This window comes from Capsicum annuum, chromosome 5, assembly GCF_002878395.1.
Source record: "Capsicum annuum cultivar UCD-10X-F1 chromosome 5, UCD10Xv1.1, whole genome shotgun sequence".
Taxonomy (NCBI): domain Eukaryota; kingdom Viridiplantae; phylum Streptophyta; class Magnoliopsida; order Solanales; family Solanaceae; genus Capsicum; species Capsicum annuum.
In genome coordinates, this window is record NC_061115.1 from 176,674,944 (window position 1) to 176,691,249 (window position 16,306).

At 29.1% G+C, this 16,306-nt stretch overlaps 2 protein-coding genes across 4 annotated transcripts in view; one reads left to right on the plus strand and one right to left on the minus strand.

Moving 5' to 3' along the window:
* Positions 1 to 9,371: 9,371 nt before the first annotated feature.
* On the plus strand, positions 9,372 to 11,311 carry LOC107870961 (probable methyltransferase At1g29790). The gene is made up of 2 exons (XM_016717681.2): positions 9,372 to 9,975; positions 10,293 to 11,311. Exons 1-2 carry the CDS (start codon positions 9,522 to 9,524, stop codon positions 11,060 to 11,062), a joined length of 1,224 nt encoding a protein of 407 aa, XP_016573167.1. The 5' UTR covers positions 9,372 to 9,521; the 3' UTR covers positions 11,063 to 11,311.
* The window catches only part of LOC107870960 (potassium channel SKOR), a 32,847-nt gene continuing 27,268 nt past the window's right edge, over positions 10,728 to 16,306 (minus strand). The window contains exons 8-15 of one of the 3 annotated variants that reach the window (XM_047413274.1): positions 15,996 to 16,094; positions 15,389 to 15,610; positions 14,998 to 15,186; positions 14,505 to 14,580; positions 14,129 to 14,423; positions 13,266 to 13,387; positions 12,627 to 12,800; positions 10,728 to 11,376 (exon numbers count right to left, since the gene is read on the minus strand). In XM_047413274.1, coding sequence (XP_047269230.1) covers positions 11,309 to 11,376; positions 12,627 to 12,800; positions 13,266 to 13,387; positions 14,129 to 14,423; positions 14,505 to 14,580; positions 14,998 to 15,186; positions 15,389 to 15,610; positions 15,996 to 16,094 — 1,245 coding nt within the window. In that variant the 3' untranslated portion in view covers positions 10,728 to 11,308. Of the gene's footprint in view, positions 11,377 to 12,258; positions 12,801 to 13,265; positions 13,407 to 14,128; positions 14,424 to 14,504; positions 14,581 to 14,997; positions 15,187 to 15,388; positions 15,611 to 15,995; positions 16,095 to 16,306 lie in introns of those variants that run through there. The other 2 variants (XM_016717679.2, XM_016717680.2) reach the window with 2 other exon arrangements.

Sequence of the window (16,306 nt, forward strand, 5' to 3'; positions counted from 1 at the left end):
AAAGTATTATAAATTACAATAGATATAATTTAAAATATATTAAAAAAATTAATTTAGTATATATTTTTAAAAATACGTAAAAAAGGTACTATAAATCACAATAATTAACAACTTGAAAAATTTAAAAGATATAAAATATTTGAATGACTTTCAAAATTATATCGGTGCCACTTAAATTGGAATGAATGAAAAGTACTATAAATGAGAATAAATAAAAAATTAAATTATTTTTAAAATATAATTGAGTATCAATGCCGTAAACATTTGGACAAGGAGAGTAACATATAATATTCGAAAATTATTACTATAAATTACAATAATTAATAACTTAAAATATATATCTAAAAACATATTAAAAATTACATTAACATGACTATTTTATCATAACATTCCTATTAATTGATGGTTACCATTGTGTCTTGAAATTAGTTTGAACCTATTAATTGACAGTTACAATTATGTCTAGAAATTAGCTTGAAGAATAGACAGCCAATGTTTAGGGTAAAACAGAAAAAGAAAAATGTTGTCCTCTTTTGATATGTCAAAAATGATAAGTAAAATAGAAGTCCAATTAAAAGATAAATAAACTAATTCTCGGAGAAGGAAGTATATACTAGTACTCCCTTTGTTCTATTTTACTCGTCTCAATTTGATATTACATATTGATTAAAAAATAATTAATAACATGATTACTTTACCATAGTGCCCCTATTAAATGATTTTTATATTTTAATTTGGAGAAAAAAATAATTAATACTGAAGGTAAAAAAAGAAAAAAGAATTATTTTATCTTAATTAATAAAAATGATAAGTAAAATAACAAATTAAATTAAAAAATTTGAGACGAATATAATGAGACAGAGGGAGTACTATACAGTAATACACGTCTAAACCTGACTTTGGGAACTTACTTTTTGTCCTCGCTAAAATACACGACTGAGAACCTCCAAAATCTAAACAAAAACGTAAGAGCGTTACCTAAGCCTCTTTAGTCCCCCCTTTTACAGCTGGTAGGTAGTAGTATCTCCTTCTGCAATGAGCACAAGTCACAATAAAAGGGAAGAAGCTTAGATATGTTAATTTGATTAGTGAATCATTAAATATTTTCTTTAAATTTATTCTTATAATTTGACAACTAATTAATTTTTAAAAAGGTATTACAAGGTCAAATTTTTTTTTTGGGAGGTAAAAATGAAAAATTTTATTAAATTTATGTCTTTAATGTTTTTTCCTTAATCTGTATATCAAAATTCAACAATTCATTTATTATGAAACAGGGAGTATAAACTTTCGAATCTTCTTGATATAAGAGAATTTCTCTTTGTAACGACAAAAGCTAGTTACATTAAAAGTGTAGTAGTACTCAGAATGCAAATAGGAGCGGAGCTAGGCTCAGCATTCATCTGAATTCCACTTCATCAGAAACTCACACTATACAAACAAAACCTAACTTTATGTTTTCATGTATTTCTACTGTATAAAAATGTGAGTTAGGGGACAATCAAGGATATTAATGTAATTTTTTTTACTATATAGAAATGTGAGTTAGGACATTAATGTAATTTCATAGTTAGGTAGTATAATCATAGTCATCTCAAATAAAGAATTTCATTGGTCATTCTTTCTTTCTAGCTTATGTGTTCTCCATGTATGAGTCGTTACATGGCTAATAACAATATTTTTTATTTTAAATGTCAATTTATTCAACTATATTATGTACAAAGTATTACTTCAAATAAATTTAAATTTATACAAAGATATTATCTCTTGCAATCATATATATTTTCAATTAAGAGTAGAGTTAAATAGGGCTATTGGGTTTATTCGAATTCCCTTCCACAAAACATTAGATTGTTTACTTAGAACTAAAAGTATTTTTATTTTTATATAGTAGATGTTGAATTTTTTTACTGTTTACTTTTTTATATCTCAAAATTTTAAGTGAAAATAGTGACTCCGCCACTACTTTCAATGCTCTGATTTTCTAAATATTACTATTAGTTTTTAGCCTAGTAAATATTGCCACACATGAAATTCTACAAGAAAATTTATAAAAATTATGCGAAATTAATTATGTAAATCATATCTTGAAAATATATAATGCAGTAATTTAGTTTTTTACTTGCAATTTAGTCGACTAAAATTTATAATTGTTAACCTATTTCAAGATATTTATTTTTATTAATTATCAAATAATTATGTCAAAAGTTATTGTTAAATCAAATAAATCTTTAATATATTGACATTTATAATTTTAATTTATTGTTATTTCAAATAAAGTTAAAAGAAGAAAAATATTAAAATAGAGTTGTTTAATTCAAGAGAATATGTTAGGTCTGAAGTAAAAATAAGCATTATAGCATATTATATTTTAAGGTTAAATTGGTAAATAAGTTGTAATTTATTGTTTTTATAAAATAAAAAGTATAAAGTGTGATCACTATTATTATTTTCTATTGTGTTTAATTAAAATAATTAGTAATTAATTTTTTCATAAAATTAATTAAATATATTTAAAGTTATAATATTGAGCCCGTAAAAAAGTCCTTAATTATCTAGTTTCTATTATATAAAAGAAGTGGTTTCGACCACCTCTTTCAATTACAAAAAAAAAACTCAATTACTTCCGCATAATTACATACCATGACCCAATATATAATAATTTTATTATTTTATCATAATAATTTAAATATTTAATATTTTATTAATTTATATTAATTAACTATAACTACATATTGAAAGTAATTTTTTTTATTTATTTAATTGTCTATCATGTTCAAAATTAATTTGTTGTCACAAATCACAATAATTAATAACTTAAAATATTTAAAAGACATATAGAAATTTTATTGAATCTTACCAAAAAACTCTCTACTCCCACTTAATTACATATCATGCCCCAATTTATAATAATTCTATTGTTTCATCATAATGATTTAAATATTTAATATATTCTATTAAAACCACCTCTTCCAATTATCAAAAAACCCAGTTACTTTCACATAATTACATATCATGCCCCAATATATAATAATTTTACTTTTGTATCATAATGATTTAAATATTTAATATATTTTATGAATTTATATTAATTAACTATAACTACATATTGAAAGTAAAAAAAATTATTTATTTAATTGTCTATCATGTTCAAAATTAATTTGTTGCTACAAATCACAATAAGTAATAACTTAAAATATTTAAAAGACATATAGAAATTTTATTAACTCTTACCAAAAAACCCTTCTACTCCCACTCAATTACATACCATGCCCCAATATATAATAATTCCATTGTTTCATTATAATAATTTAAATATTTAATATATTCTATTAATTTATATTAATTAACTATAACTACATATTGGAAATTAAAATTTTTTATTTATTTAATTGGCTATCATGTTCAAAACTAATTTGTTACCACAAATCACAATAATTAATAACTTAAAATATTTAAAAGACATATAAAAAATTTATTGACTCTCATTATTTTAGCAATACCACATAAATTGAGATAAAAAAAAGTACTGCAAATCATAATAATTAACAACTTAAAATATTTAAAAGATATATAAAAATTTTAGTTGACTCTCAAAATTGTATCGAAGCTACATAAATTGGGATACAAGGAGTAAATATATAATTTGATAATTGCGTAAAAATTATTATAAATCACAATAATTAACAAGTTAAAATATTTTTTAAAAAATAGATAAAAGTTCTATTCAACTCTCAAAATTTTATCGGTGCAGCATAAATTATGACAAAATAAAAAATTATCTTAATTAATTGCAACTAAAAAGTTAAAGTAAATCCATTTTATTATTTTAATTGACTTTTATATAAAAAAGAATCTTTTTATTTATTTATTTTAGTAAATTTAAATTTTAAAATTACTTTTTTCTTATATATAAATACTAATATTTAAACTTAACTTTTAATTTTTAAATTACAAAATTAAGAAATTTAATTTAATAAAATAAATTTCTAATGAATATTTTCTTAGAATTTGTGTTGGGTCAATATGTATCAAGTTAAAAAGAAATAAATAAAAATATATAGTAAAATTTTATTATTGTGAAAGATATATATAATGCACTATCCAATAATGTTTAATAATATCATATTTTGCATATGCAAATATAGCATCCCGTATTTAATTAATATACTATTCCGGTGAATTATCGATGATTACTTTTGGATATGATAAAATTATATTAATTTTTATAATAATAACATAATTAATCATTTTTAATTAATTATTATGTTTCATCTAGGTATTAAGAAAATAAATAATATTTAATGAAAAATAAAATAGACATAAAATATGAAATTAACTCTTAATATTTTAAATTAAATTTTCGTCTTTCGAACTATGATTTTACTATATCACTCCTTATTATAAGTCATTTATGTATTAGAAAAATAAGAATAACAAAATGATATATCAACATAAAATATTTGATTGACTATCAAAATTATATTAGTTCCACATAAATTGGGACGGGATTGAAAAAGATATAAAGCAACATATATTATTTGAAAATGAAATAAAAAGTACTGTAAATAACAATAATTAATAAAAAAAAAAACTGACTAATTTCTACTTCAGCTGCTTCAGTCGTAATTTTACTATATCACCCCTAATTAATTATTATAGTCATTTAAGCATTGTGCCACATAAGTTGAGATAGAAAAAAATATTATAAATCACAATGATAAAAAATTTAAATTATTTAAAAAGTATAATTGGTTGTCGTCGACACAAAATTCTGGATAAGGAGAGTAGCATATATTATTCAAAAATTACATGAAAGGTATTATAAATCACAATTGTTAACAACTTAAAATATCTAAAAATAATTTAATATGTTATATATTTCAAAAAAATTACATGAAAAATACTAGAAATCACAATAATTAACAACTTAAAAAATTTAAAAGATATAAAATATTTGGTCGACTCTTGAAATTATATTAGTGACACTGAAATTGGTATAGAAGAAAAGTATTATAAATCACAATAATTAAAAACTTAAATTATTTTTAAAATATAATTGACTATCAATGTCACAATAATTTGGACAAGAAAAGTAACGTCTATTAATTTGAAAATTACATAAAAATATTATAAATTAAAATAGTTAACAACTTAAATTATCTAAATACGTATTAAAATAACATATGTTGAACTCATGCTAGATTCCGGATGAATCCTAGAAAACATATGCAAACCTTTTTATTAAAAAAATTTATTTAAATATATCAAGATTGAAAAAACAAATAAATATCTTAATATTGGGCCAGTGCTGACATGGACCATGCTCCTCTAGTATATATATAGAGGACAATGTTTAATCCCCTCATATTCTTTGTCTTTAATTTTTTTTTTTTCATATTTACTCTATCCATTTCGTTTTAGTTGATGCTTATTGCCTTAACATTTTCCTTAAGAAAATATTTAACAGAGGTTTATTTTACTAAAGTAATTCTATTAATTATGTATTAAAAATATAAATTTGAATATATACATTTTACATGGTCATTTAATGATAGGGATAGTATTAAAAAAACACAATAAACTTCTCTTGATTTTAGTTATTGAACAACTAAAATAAAATAAATATTTTTAGCAAGAGAATTAACTAATATGAAATGGATGAATATTTAAATATCTAAGTGAAAATCTCAGCTCTGATGCTTTTACAAGTATAAGGTTATCTGTTTTGTTTTTGACAGTTTGCTCATTTGCTGCTTCCTTTTTTGTGTTTTCTTTTCGTTTTAACTTGATTTTTTTGTGAAATTTCTTATATGTTCTTTAAAATTGAGAATCTACTCGTATTTTGCAGAATATGTAGAATCAAATGAAAGAGTGAATGGAGAAATAAGCAAGCCAATAGAAGTGCTAAAGGTCACAGAGAAATGCATACATGCTTTCTGGTTTTATGTAATAACAGATTGCAAGAAAAAAAAAAAAGAAATATTTGTGGAGTCAACCACATGTATAGTTCCTGAATTTTGTGTATAAGAAATATTTTCAGTTACTATTTTCAAGTCTTCATAAAATCAACACTTTAATTAATGGAGTTAATTGTGTGAGAGAATAATAATATCTGATTTTATTTTCATAATTATAGGCAAAATAATTATCTCATACATTATAATAACGTATAAGACACAAGTAATATATATTTTTCTAAAATTGGGAGAAAGAAAATACATCCCGAATTCTATGTAATTACTTTTATTAAGAATGCGATTTTTCTGTTGTTTATACTTTCCTTAATCCCTTTGTTGACTTGTGCAAATTCATGGTACAGCCACTATGTGTGTACATACACACGCACTGATGTCTATTCTTGATCCAAAATTTATAGGAATTATGATGTCAAAATAAATAAATAAATATGCTTTTTAACTTGGTTTCAGATTATATTTATATTTTAAGTATGTATAAATAGACACTTAAAATTGTACTTTCTTCATTTCATTTTAGTTGATCCTTTTTCTAAAAATATTTGTTTCAATTTAGTTGTCTCATTGATGAAATCAAGAGAATTTTAATATGTTCTTTCAATAATATTCTTATTATTAAATGACTAAACAAGTTGTATATATTCAAATTTATATTTTCAAAACATAATTAATAAGACTAATTTGATAAAATAGACCCCAATTAAATATTTCTCTTAATGGGTGTATCAAATTTATAAAGGTCAACTAATACGAAACGAATAGAGCATCATAAAGTTATATAAGTAGATATATATGTTTTATGTTGTGTTCTACATAGTCAATTTTTATTCTACATGATATTTTATATGTATTATATCATATAAAATGTGTGTATTTACACATTTAATTTTATATAAAATTTAATTACTTATACATATCCAAAATTGAAGGTTACGGAAAGGAAATGTTCATGTAGTGAGACAATAATAAATGCATACAGCTTAGAAAATTTCTTGAACTTCAACAACTGTGTTGAAAAAGAACGTCAATACGACTTCCAAGAAATTGCTACTAAACTATCATGTGACTTATGCCGCAAAATATGCACCTCAAAATGTAATCACTAAGTTACATTACCAATTTGGAATTAAATAATGAAGTGTATCTAGATTTAATAATAAAATAAGATTTTTCGCTCATTTTTATATATCTATTATTTTATGTTTTATAATCCTTTTAAAAAATAATAATTGATAAATTATTTTTTTTATCATAATACATATTAATTGATGTTTAGTACTTCTTCCTTCCCCTTCCTTCTTCTATCTTTACTTGTCGATGTTAATAAAAATAGACGTTCAACAATATTTGTCTAGTTTGAAAAATTAATAGATAATTTATTAATTTATGCTTATTTTATTTTGATATTAAATACTCTATCCATTTAAAAAGGAATATCCTATTTTTTTTTAATCCGTTTAAAAAAGAATGCTCCTTTCCTTTTATTTTTCTTTGCAAGATTTTAATTTCAACTTTCCACACGTGATATATTTAAAACCACAAGATTAAATGAAATTTTAATATATTTGACTTAACTTTAGTTTAAAACCGCAAAGTTCAGAAGCCTTCTTTATTTTTTTAAACTCCGCATCAAGTCAAAACAAGTTATTCCTTTTGAAATAAAAGGAAAACTATTCACTATTCAATGCATTAAATTTATTACTCCTTCCGTTCCTAAATAAGTGCATGTTTTAAATTTGACATACCCCTTAATAAATTACTCCCTCTAATTCAAAATAAGTAAACTTTTGAATTATTTTTTAATGTCCAAAATAAGTGAATTGTTCCTTCTTCAGTAGAAATGTTAGAAATTTCTCCCAATTTTTATCATTAATTTACACTTTCTAGACTATTAGTTTCAAAAGATGTAATTAACTTTATTTTAATATGACTAAAATTTCAAGAATAGTTTGATAATATCTAAATTGGTAAAAATAAAAGTAATGTATAATTTATGTTCTAATTTCTTTTCTTCAACAGTGTTTATTGAGTCAAAAATTTATTTAGTTTAGATTAGAAGAAACACTAACTCCTATAAAATAAAATGTAATTTTACCAACTTTTCCCTAAATAAAACTTATATCTTTTTTCAAGTTGACATTGATTACATTTAATATGAAGAGTTAGATATTAATGGTACAAGTGCATATTAGGAAGATTATAATCAAAATATTCTTGAGAGCTTAAACATGCACTTATTTAGGAATAAAATCAAAGGCAAAACATACACTTATTTAGAAACGAAGAGAGTATATTCAAAGGGCGATATAATAAAGTTACTTCTATTATTTATTGTTTCTTATGGTGTGTTAATTAACAGTGAACAAATATTATTGAACAGAGGCAATATTAGGTCTTGATATATTTGTCTTAGCACACCCCTTAAAAAATAATAAATCAAAAAGTATTTTTACTATATCATCCGTATTAATTATAAATCATGTAAGTGTTGTAGAATGAATAGTATCTACTAACAATGACAAAATAGACACATAATAACATTATATCTTGATTTTTCAAATTAGATGAGTAAAGTTGGATAATAATTTTTAATATATTAGACAAGTAAAAATGAATAAAGAGTAAAATTGAAAATTTCTTTTTTAAATAATGAACTGGATGGGGTATTATATAAATACACACTAAAAAATGCACTAAGTCCATCTTAAAGTTGGAAATGTGCTAGTTGCCCTATATGTTGCTTCACATATAAGAAACTATAAAAATAACAGATCTTGGATTTTTGTGATGAAACAAATGTGTAGTTTCTGCAATGTCTAGCACCTGCTTCACTAATCTATTACTGACAGTATTATGTGGGTCCACGTAAACTCATTACTTCCAGTTCGGACTAGTCATATATATGAAAAAAATGACTACACACGAAGAAAGAAAAAGGAACTTATCCATCACTAATCCTATTTAACGATGGATCAGCAAGGATTAGCAGCAACAGCAATAACATATCCGGTGAAATTATATAAGTGAGGTTTGGAGAATCTTTTTGGATCTTGATATATAAAAATAAGATCTCATGTAAAAAGAACATAAAACTAAAACAATTTGTAAAAGGTTAGGAAAACATTTCTCTCGCATTTAGTAGTGGATCTATAGAAAGGGATAAGATTGGAAAAATTCAATCACAAGAAGCACACATAAGTTTGAGGTTTGACTTGATAAGTATGAATATGTTAAACGTTTCCTTTATTTTTTTTAGTGATATATATAAGTTCACACTAGCTGAATCTCAACTCAGTTGACTTAAGATGCTAGATTCACCTATACAATAATTACACCTCCCCAACTAGGAAGGGCAGTAGAGGTATAATCCACCTTAATTAAGGATGAAAATACTAGTTAAATTCAAATTAATTAGAAAAGAACACTTCACATGCCGGATATTATATCTATAAGCATATAGATACCAGTTATCATTACACTCTACACTTCATATTAAACTTTTAAGGGAACAAAGCTTTTTTATTGTCCAAAAGAAAAAAGCTCATGGACTCATCTCATAAGCCAAGAACTTTTTCCCCAAATCTGTTCTTTTTCTTCCTTCTTGTGTCCTCAAATCTCCTCACCTTTTTCATTTGTAACACTTTTAAGAACTCTTCTTGTGCTCTATACCAACAAACATATAATGCCATTGCCACTGTTTCATCACTTAATACTTCTATCCCTTTGGTTGTTGAGCCTGCAGCAAATAGAGGTGATGATGTTCAAGAATCTAATAAACCAGCAGCTGATTTAGACCTTCCATCTGAGTTCCTTGCTTTCACATCTCCACATAAACTACCATTTGGATTCAGCAGAAACTTTGATTCTGACGAAATCATCCCTCCAGTGGGGCATCCGTGTACCAGGTTTCCGGATTTACTTCGTCGTTACATGTCATACAGAGTCAATGGTTCTTGCCCTGATGATGAGCTCCTAGCACAGAAGCTGCTTCTCAAAGGTTTGTGTTAAGAAATTAAGAAATTGTTAATGTGGAAAGGGACTGTTCCTTGTAGATATAGGAAAGGTGTTTATAGTCAAACCTCTCTATAACAACGTCGTTTGTCCAGATACTTTTGGTTGTTGTAGTGCAAATGTGGTTATAGAGAACGTGTAGCATAACATAACATGAAAAATTGATTCCAAAAGAAACTTGTCCGTTACAGTGAAATGTTATTAGGGAGAGGTCTGGTTGTATCGATAATCTCTATAATTGTGCAAGTAGGAGAGGAATTAAGCAATCTGTTCCTCAAAATCTCCTCTCCTTTTTTTTTACAGGTTGTGAGCCTCTCCCTCGCCGCAGATGTCGTCCTGCTGCTCAAAAGGAATATGTTGAGCCTTACCCTTTTCCTGAGGGTTTTTGGAGAGTACCATCAGATTCATCTGTGGTTTGGACAGCATATACGTGCAAAAACTATGAATGTCTCATCAACAGGAAAACTCAGAAAGGATTTGATGATTGCAAAGACTGCTTTGACCTCAATGGTAGAGAGAAAAACCGTTGGTTGTCGACAAAGGGAGCTGGTCTTGACTTCTCTATAGATGAAGTACTGGCAGTGAAGAATCCTGGTACAATCAGAACAGGACTCGACATTGGAGGTGGTGTGGCTACATTTGCTGTAAGAATGAGAGAAAGGAACATAACAATATTAACAACATCAATGAATCTCAATGGTCCTTTCAATACATTTATAGCATCAAGAGGAGTCATACCTTTGTATATAAGCATTTCACAGAGACTTCCTTTCTTTGACAATACATTAGATATAGTGCACTCAATGCATGTGTTGAGTAATTGGATACCAACAACACTGCTCCACTTCTTATTTTTCGACATCTATAGAGTGCTTCGGCCTGGTGGGCTGTTCTGGCTTGACCATTTCTTCTGTGTTGGTGAGCAATTTGCGCAACTCTATGTTCCCCTTATAGAGAGCATTGGGTTCAATAAGGTCAAGTGGGTCGTTGGGCGAAAATTGGACAGAGGCCCCGAGCTGAATGAGATGTATCTTTCAGCACTGTTGGAGAAACCACTCAAGAATTCTTGGTGACAATATTAGATGTTTCTCTTACTATATTACTTTGTTAGAAGTAAAAAAGGAGGTTTCTTTCAGGACTAATGTTTTTTTCTTTTTATTACCGATTCGTTTTAGATGACATCTCCAGATATAAACTAACAGTTTGATGTAACTTAGTATGAGTTGTTATGTTTGTGGACCAAATCCTGGTTAGCTTTTATATTTTCTGGTGATAATGCCAAAAACCAGATTCCATATTTAGAGCATAAGATTGTACCTTCATGAGGAAATGATCTCATTCGGCCACTTATGTTGAATAGAAGAAAATGACCTTTTCATTCTCATAACTGGAAAAATGAAATCTCTCGTGAAAACGACATAAAACTAAAAAATTTGTAAGGGGCTACAGAACCAAAACTTCTTGTTCATGGATGAAGCACCCATATTGAAAATGTGAAATTGGACTCATAGGTCAATTAGGTCATTGGAATTTGGCAAAGCTATTTCCAAGCAATAGTTACGAAAGAAAGTGAAGCACACAATGTACAAACAAATTAGAATATCTTACATGTATGGATCTAGTACTATAATTATCAAGTCGCAATTAAAATAACGGATTTCAGCATCAACGTAAAATAATGCCAATACAAATCAAATCCCTCCAATTGAGAATCAAAGAATCCGAAGGCTGCCATTTGGATCATTTTGTGCGTCATTGTTTGAAGCACATGTTTTCACCTATAACCCTCGCTAGACAAAGCGATGACTTCTAACACTGTATATATTACTTTGTCCAAGAAGGAATAACATGAAGGAGAATTTAGCAAAGGAAAGCTTGGAATTGGCTTGACCATTATAGAGCGCTGAATTAGAAGAAAGCTCCCACCAGAATTAGTGGGGAAAGACTGAAGCCATTTTACGGGCACCACAAAAAGACAATAGCATATGACATAACACATTGTTTTGTCTACTGGTGAGCTAACATCACTTTCATGGGGTTGCAAAAAATTTCAACCCATGTGGTCATATACAGTTTGATCGTGTCATATAAACACTAACAGAAGCATCCCATGTAAGCAAGGTCCAGGGAATAAACACTGATGGGGTACTATAAGAATATTTTTGAAGTTGTTGATTCCATGTACAAACTTCAATAGAGTAAATATAGGATTTCAAGACAATTGGAGTAAAATAGAAAAGTGCCAACAGAACATGGAATCTCACTTCAATTTTTGACAACTATAGAAACATTGCAGTAACGGCATCCTGCCGCAAAAACAGCCTTGTATGGTAAAACTTAAGACTTCATGTTACAACAGCAGAAATTGCTATTGCAAGGTACAAGTACCAAATCACTACAAACAACATTCAAGTCGAGAAGCATAAATTGCTACAGTGGGAAGATGCCTCATTGCAATATCATCACTCAGCAGAAGTGAGTTTAAGTATTTTATTTCATCTTCAACTTGGCTGACAATATACACAAACCCAAAAGCTGTACGGGGTAATTATATGTAGACGAGGTATTCTCAAGTTGTTTCACTGATCAGGTACAACTTCTGACCATCAGAAATCATATCTATATCAAGAATTTTACCTGCATCTTCTGATAAAATACAAGAGACGGATGGGAAGTTCAGCTGTTCCGAAGCTGAGGCAATGAGCTCTTCCATACTCATAGGTACCCACAGTACAACACCATGCTTCCTGAGGTCCTTGGGCTCCCATGGGTGGAAAGGGAATATAGTACACTTCCGCAGGTGTTTTTTTTCTGTTATGCACGGAGATTATATGGTTAGCAAGCTTGAAACAGTTCAGCTAATAAAATGATTTTTTTGTTTTTGGTATAAGTAACAATGTAGCTAGTGACAAGAGGAACTTTAGCTGACAAGAAGTTACAGTCCCCGTTGTTCGTTTTTTTGTAAGAAGAGTGATGATTACCTACAGTACCAAAATTTGAGGTGGGGTGTGTGTGTGGGGGTGGGGTGGGGGTGGGGTGGGGGGATGACCTATAGGTAAAAATGAATATTAAGTTAACGCTTTTCTTGTTCCTCATCAAGTCAGTTTTTATTGTTTCTTGGCATTTTTGTTATAGGTCACTGGTAAAGGGAAAGCAAGTGGAACAAGGGAGTGTCCCAGATAAAATAAGCAGTGGTACCACAAAAAGGATATAATTTAATCTCCTAAACAGAAATATATTCCACTGCCTTTAGTGACGGTGTCGCTTATGCGATACCTGAGATCTCGTGTGAAACACTAGGGAATCCTGATATTTGAGCTGATTTTGCTTCTTCCAGAAGCTTGATCAACTGATTGTTTCCACTTAGTCGAGCTTCATCAAATGGAGTATTTCCCCATCTGCAACATAACAAGTTTCCTTTACGCTTTAAGTGGCAAGCCGTACTTGCAAAATGAGTACAGATATGCACAATTCAGCTAATACAGGTAAACCACAATGATATATTAACCTCGAGTACCCTGAAAAACTTGAAGGAAAGACACTACACCAAGCTCAAGAAATGAATTGACTAATGATCTAATAAGCTCAATATGAAACAAACCTACCCATTTAACCAATGATCATGTATGATTCAAGGCATTTTGAGCTTGAACAGGGATGAACTTGACAGTAATCTCATCCAGGTCATCAACGATTTTTTTTTTTAAAAGAACAGGTTTTACCTAAAGAAAATTGTGTTGAGAACTTCCTAATATTTGAGAAGTCATTCTCATTTTTCTGAATCGTCTCATTTAGTCCATCACAGGTAAAATATGAAAAGCAATTAGTGCAACTTCGAATTCACTGATGAGAAAATTCAGAGTTGATTTCTAAAGCATTCATTTGTTACATGCATTCCTCATATTCTCAAATAATCATATATAAAAGACAATTGCAACTTTGTAAATATCACCGATGACAAAAAAAAAAGTTGAAAACCTTCTCCACCACAAAATGAAGTATTAAGGTCCACTGTTAAAGGATGCAAGAATTTAGACATAATAACTCTTCAATCCCAAGCTGGTTGCTCTAAACTAAAGATTGCACACTGATTTTAAGGAGTGACCACAATAATCTAGCAATAAAGAATTAACTGGTACCTGTCCTCAGAGAAAACTGAAGCACTAGCTCCCAGGAGCAATCTCGCCATCGTGAGTAAACCTTGAGAAGCCGCTATATGGAGTGGTGTTCGGTGATCATAGTCTTTGGAGTTTGGATCAACACCATTGGACAACAGCCTTCTTAGTAGATCTGAATCCCCTTTTGTAACCAACGTACACAAGAAGCTACCGGCATTTTCAATCTTCAAGAAAGCACCTTCCTTAACAAGTAAAGAAGCAACAAGATCGTGTCCATTCTTGATAGCTTCAAAGAGCGGGGTGTTTCCAAAGTTGTCTATTTGACAAAAAGCATTAGTTGCAATAAATATCTAAGAACAAGTAAGTTCACAGGTGAAATACAGGCTATAAAACATACCTGAAGCATTGAGATCAACACCTTCTCGGATAAGGAAAAAAGAAATGTCTTCATATCCTTTGGCTGCTGCAAGATGCTGTTCATAAACAACGCCTTGATTAGGAATAATTTTTCACTCTTCTGATATTTACCCTTCCTTTTACAATCATTCCTTTGGTTATTTTTCTTAAAGACAGAATCAGTATGGTGATAGAAGAAGCATCTGAAACGTCAACTAATAATGCCTGCAGAATCATATATGCTATAACTTACAGCTAAATCCTACCAAACCATGCAGCATAATTTGCACACTCAAGAAACAAATTCATGAGCTAGGAAAACAAACAACTCATTGTGAACAACTCACTGATGGACTGATAAACACTCAAATGCCTGTGATTTCACAAGAGTTCAATAGTTGCTCAGAAAAGAACTTAAAAAAGAAGCTACTCGTTGAAATATCAAGAAGTAATGAACCCGAAAAACGATATTTTTCTATTATCAAAGATCATACCAGAGGTGATCTTCCATCATAATCTTTCTTGTTGGGATCAGCTCCAGCTCGAATCAGACTCTTCAGCTGGTGCAAATCACCATAATAAGCCGCACTATTCAATTTCAAAGCAAGTTCAGCCTCTTGTTTCCCAATATGGAATGCTATATCTGACTCCAGTTGCTTCACACGAAGATCAGAATCCTTTCCCTGTCAGTTAAGGCTGCTTTAAGACCATTTGAGGGCATAAGAACTTCCGACTCAAAAGAAGTTAATTTCCAGAAGGAGAAAAACAAGTAACATCTATTAACTTACTAATCCAGATGTACTTTTCTAGTGAACTCTTGTACTACTACCAAGAGAGAAACAGAAGCCATCGATGGAGTATGGACTGCCGCCTACGACAGATTACCTCTAGTAAGTTCATCAAGACTCTTCTCCCGTCATGAAAATAGATCTCCAAAATATTTGAAAATGACTGCTTATCAATCCGTATGAGTCTGCATAGTTCCCAAACACGAACAGTATATGGTTGCGGAATGTTGCAAAGAATGGATATTTCTCCAAAGGAACTATTAGGCTCAAGAAGTGCTACTTTTTCTTCTGAGCCATCTTCCCCTATACCAATTTCCTCCTGGATCAAAACAACCACAATGAGTCTCGCAATATTTCTGCAGCTCAATTCCATAAGTAAATTAATATGTCAGCAGTTAAAAGATTTGCGGAAGATATGGAGCAAAGGAAACCAGAGAGCAGGTATATAGCTATTTTTCCTCCATTTCTAGAGTTTCTAATCACATCATCACAGTCTAACAATTTCCTAGCTGCACAGATGCAGCTAAGGAACCAAGTCCACAATAGATCCAGAACTAGTGATAGTAACAAGGACTGGAAACCTACAGCTAACATATGGTAGAATATACTTTTTCTAAGATGACAAATAAATGTAAGCTTATTATAACATAAAAGTTGCATGCTAGAAAATGCAGAGCAGCAATAATAATGGTAGAAAAGTGTACCAGGACACCATGACAGACAAAATAAAGTTGGTCCACAGCATGTCCCTGTTCCATGATCACTTCTCCTGGAAGAAAAAATTCTTCACGCACTCGAGTTACCTGAAAATTTTTCACAGAAAACAGTAATTTCCCCTCAGCCCTAGATTTCCTTCACTTTCTTTAATAAAGACTCAGTCAAAAGCACACAGACAGGCGTGAGGACGAAAGCATACATTAAGAGAGGAGAGAATAAGCATGCATGTCAAGTTGTTTCTAGTTCAGCTGAGTGTGAATGAAGGTTGATCAGGCAGAAAAATGTGTCTACATGCAGA

Excerpts from the sequence above, each read along its gene's own strand:
- LOC107870961 (XM_016717681.2), top strand. The coding sequence starts at position 9,522 with ATGGACTCATCTCATAAGCCAAGAACTTTTTCCCCAAATCTGTTCTTT. Across the intron at positions 9,976-10,292 it reads ACAGAAGCTGCTTCTCAAAG|GTTGTGAGCCTCTCCCTCGC; the intron begins GTTTGTGTTAAG and ends TTTTTTTTACAG.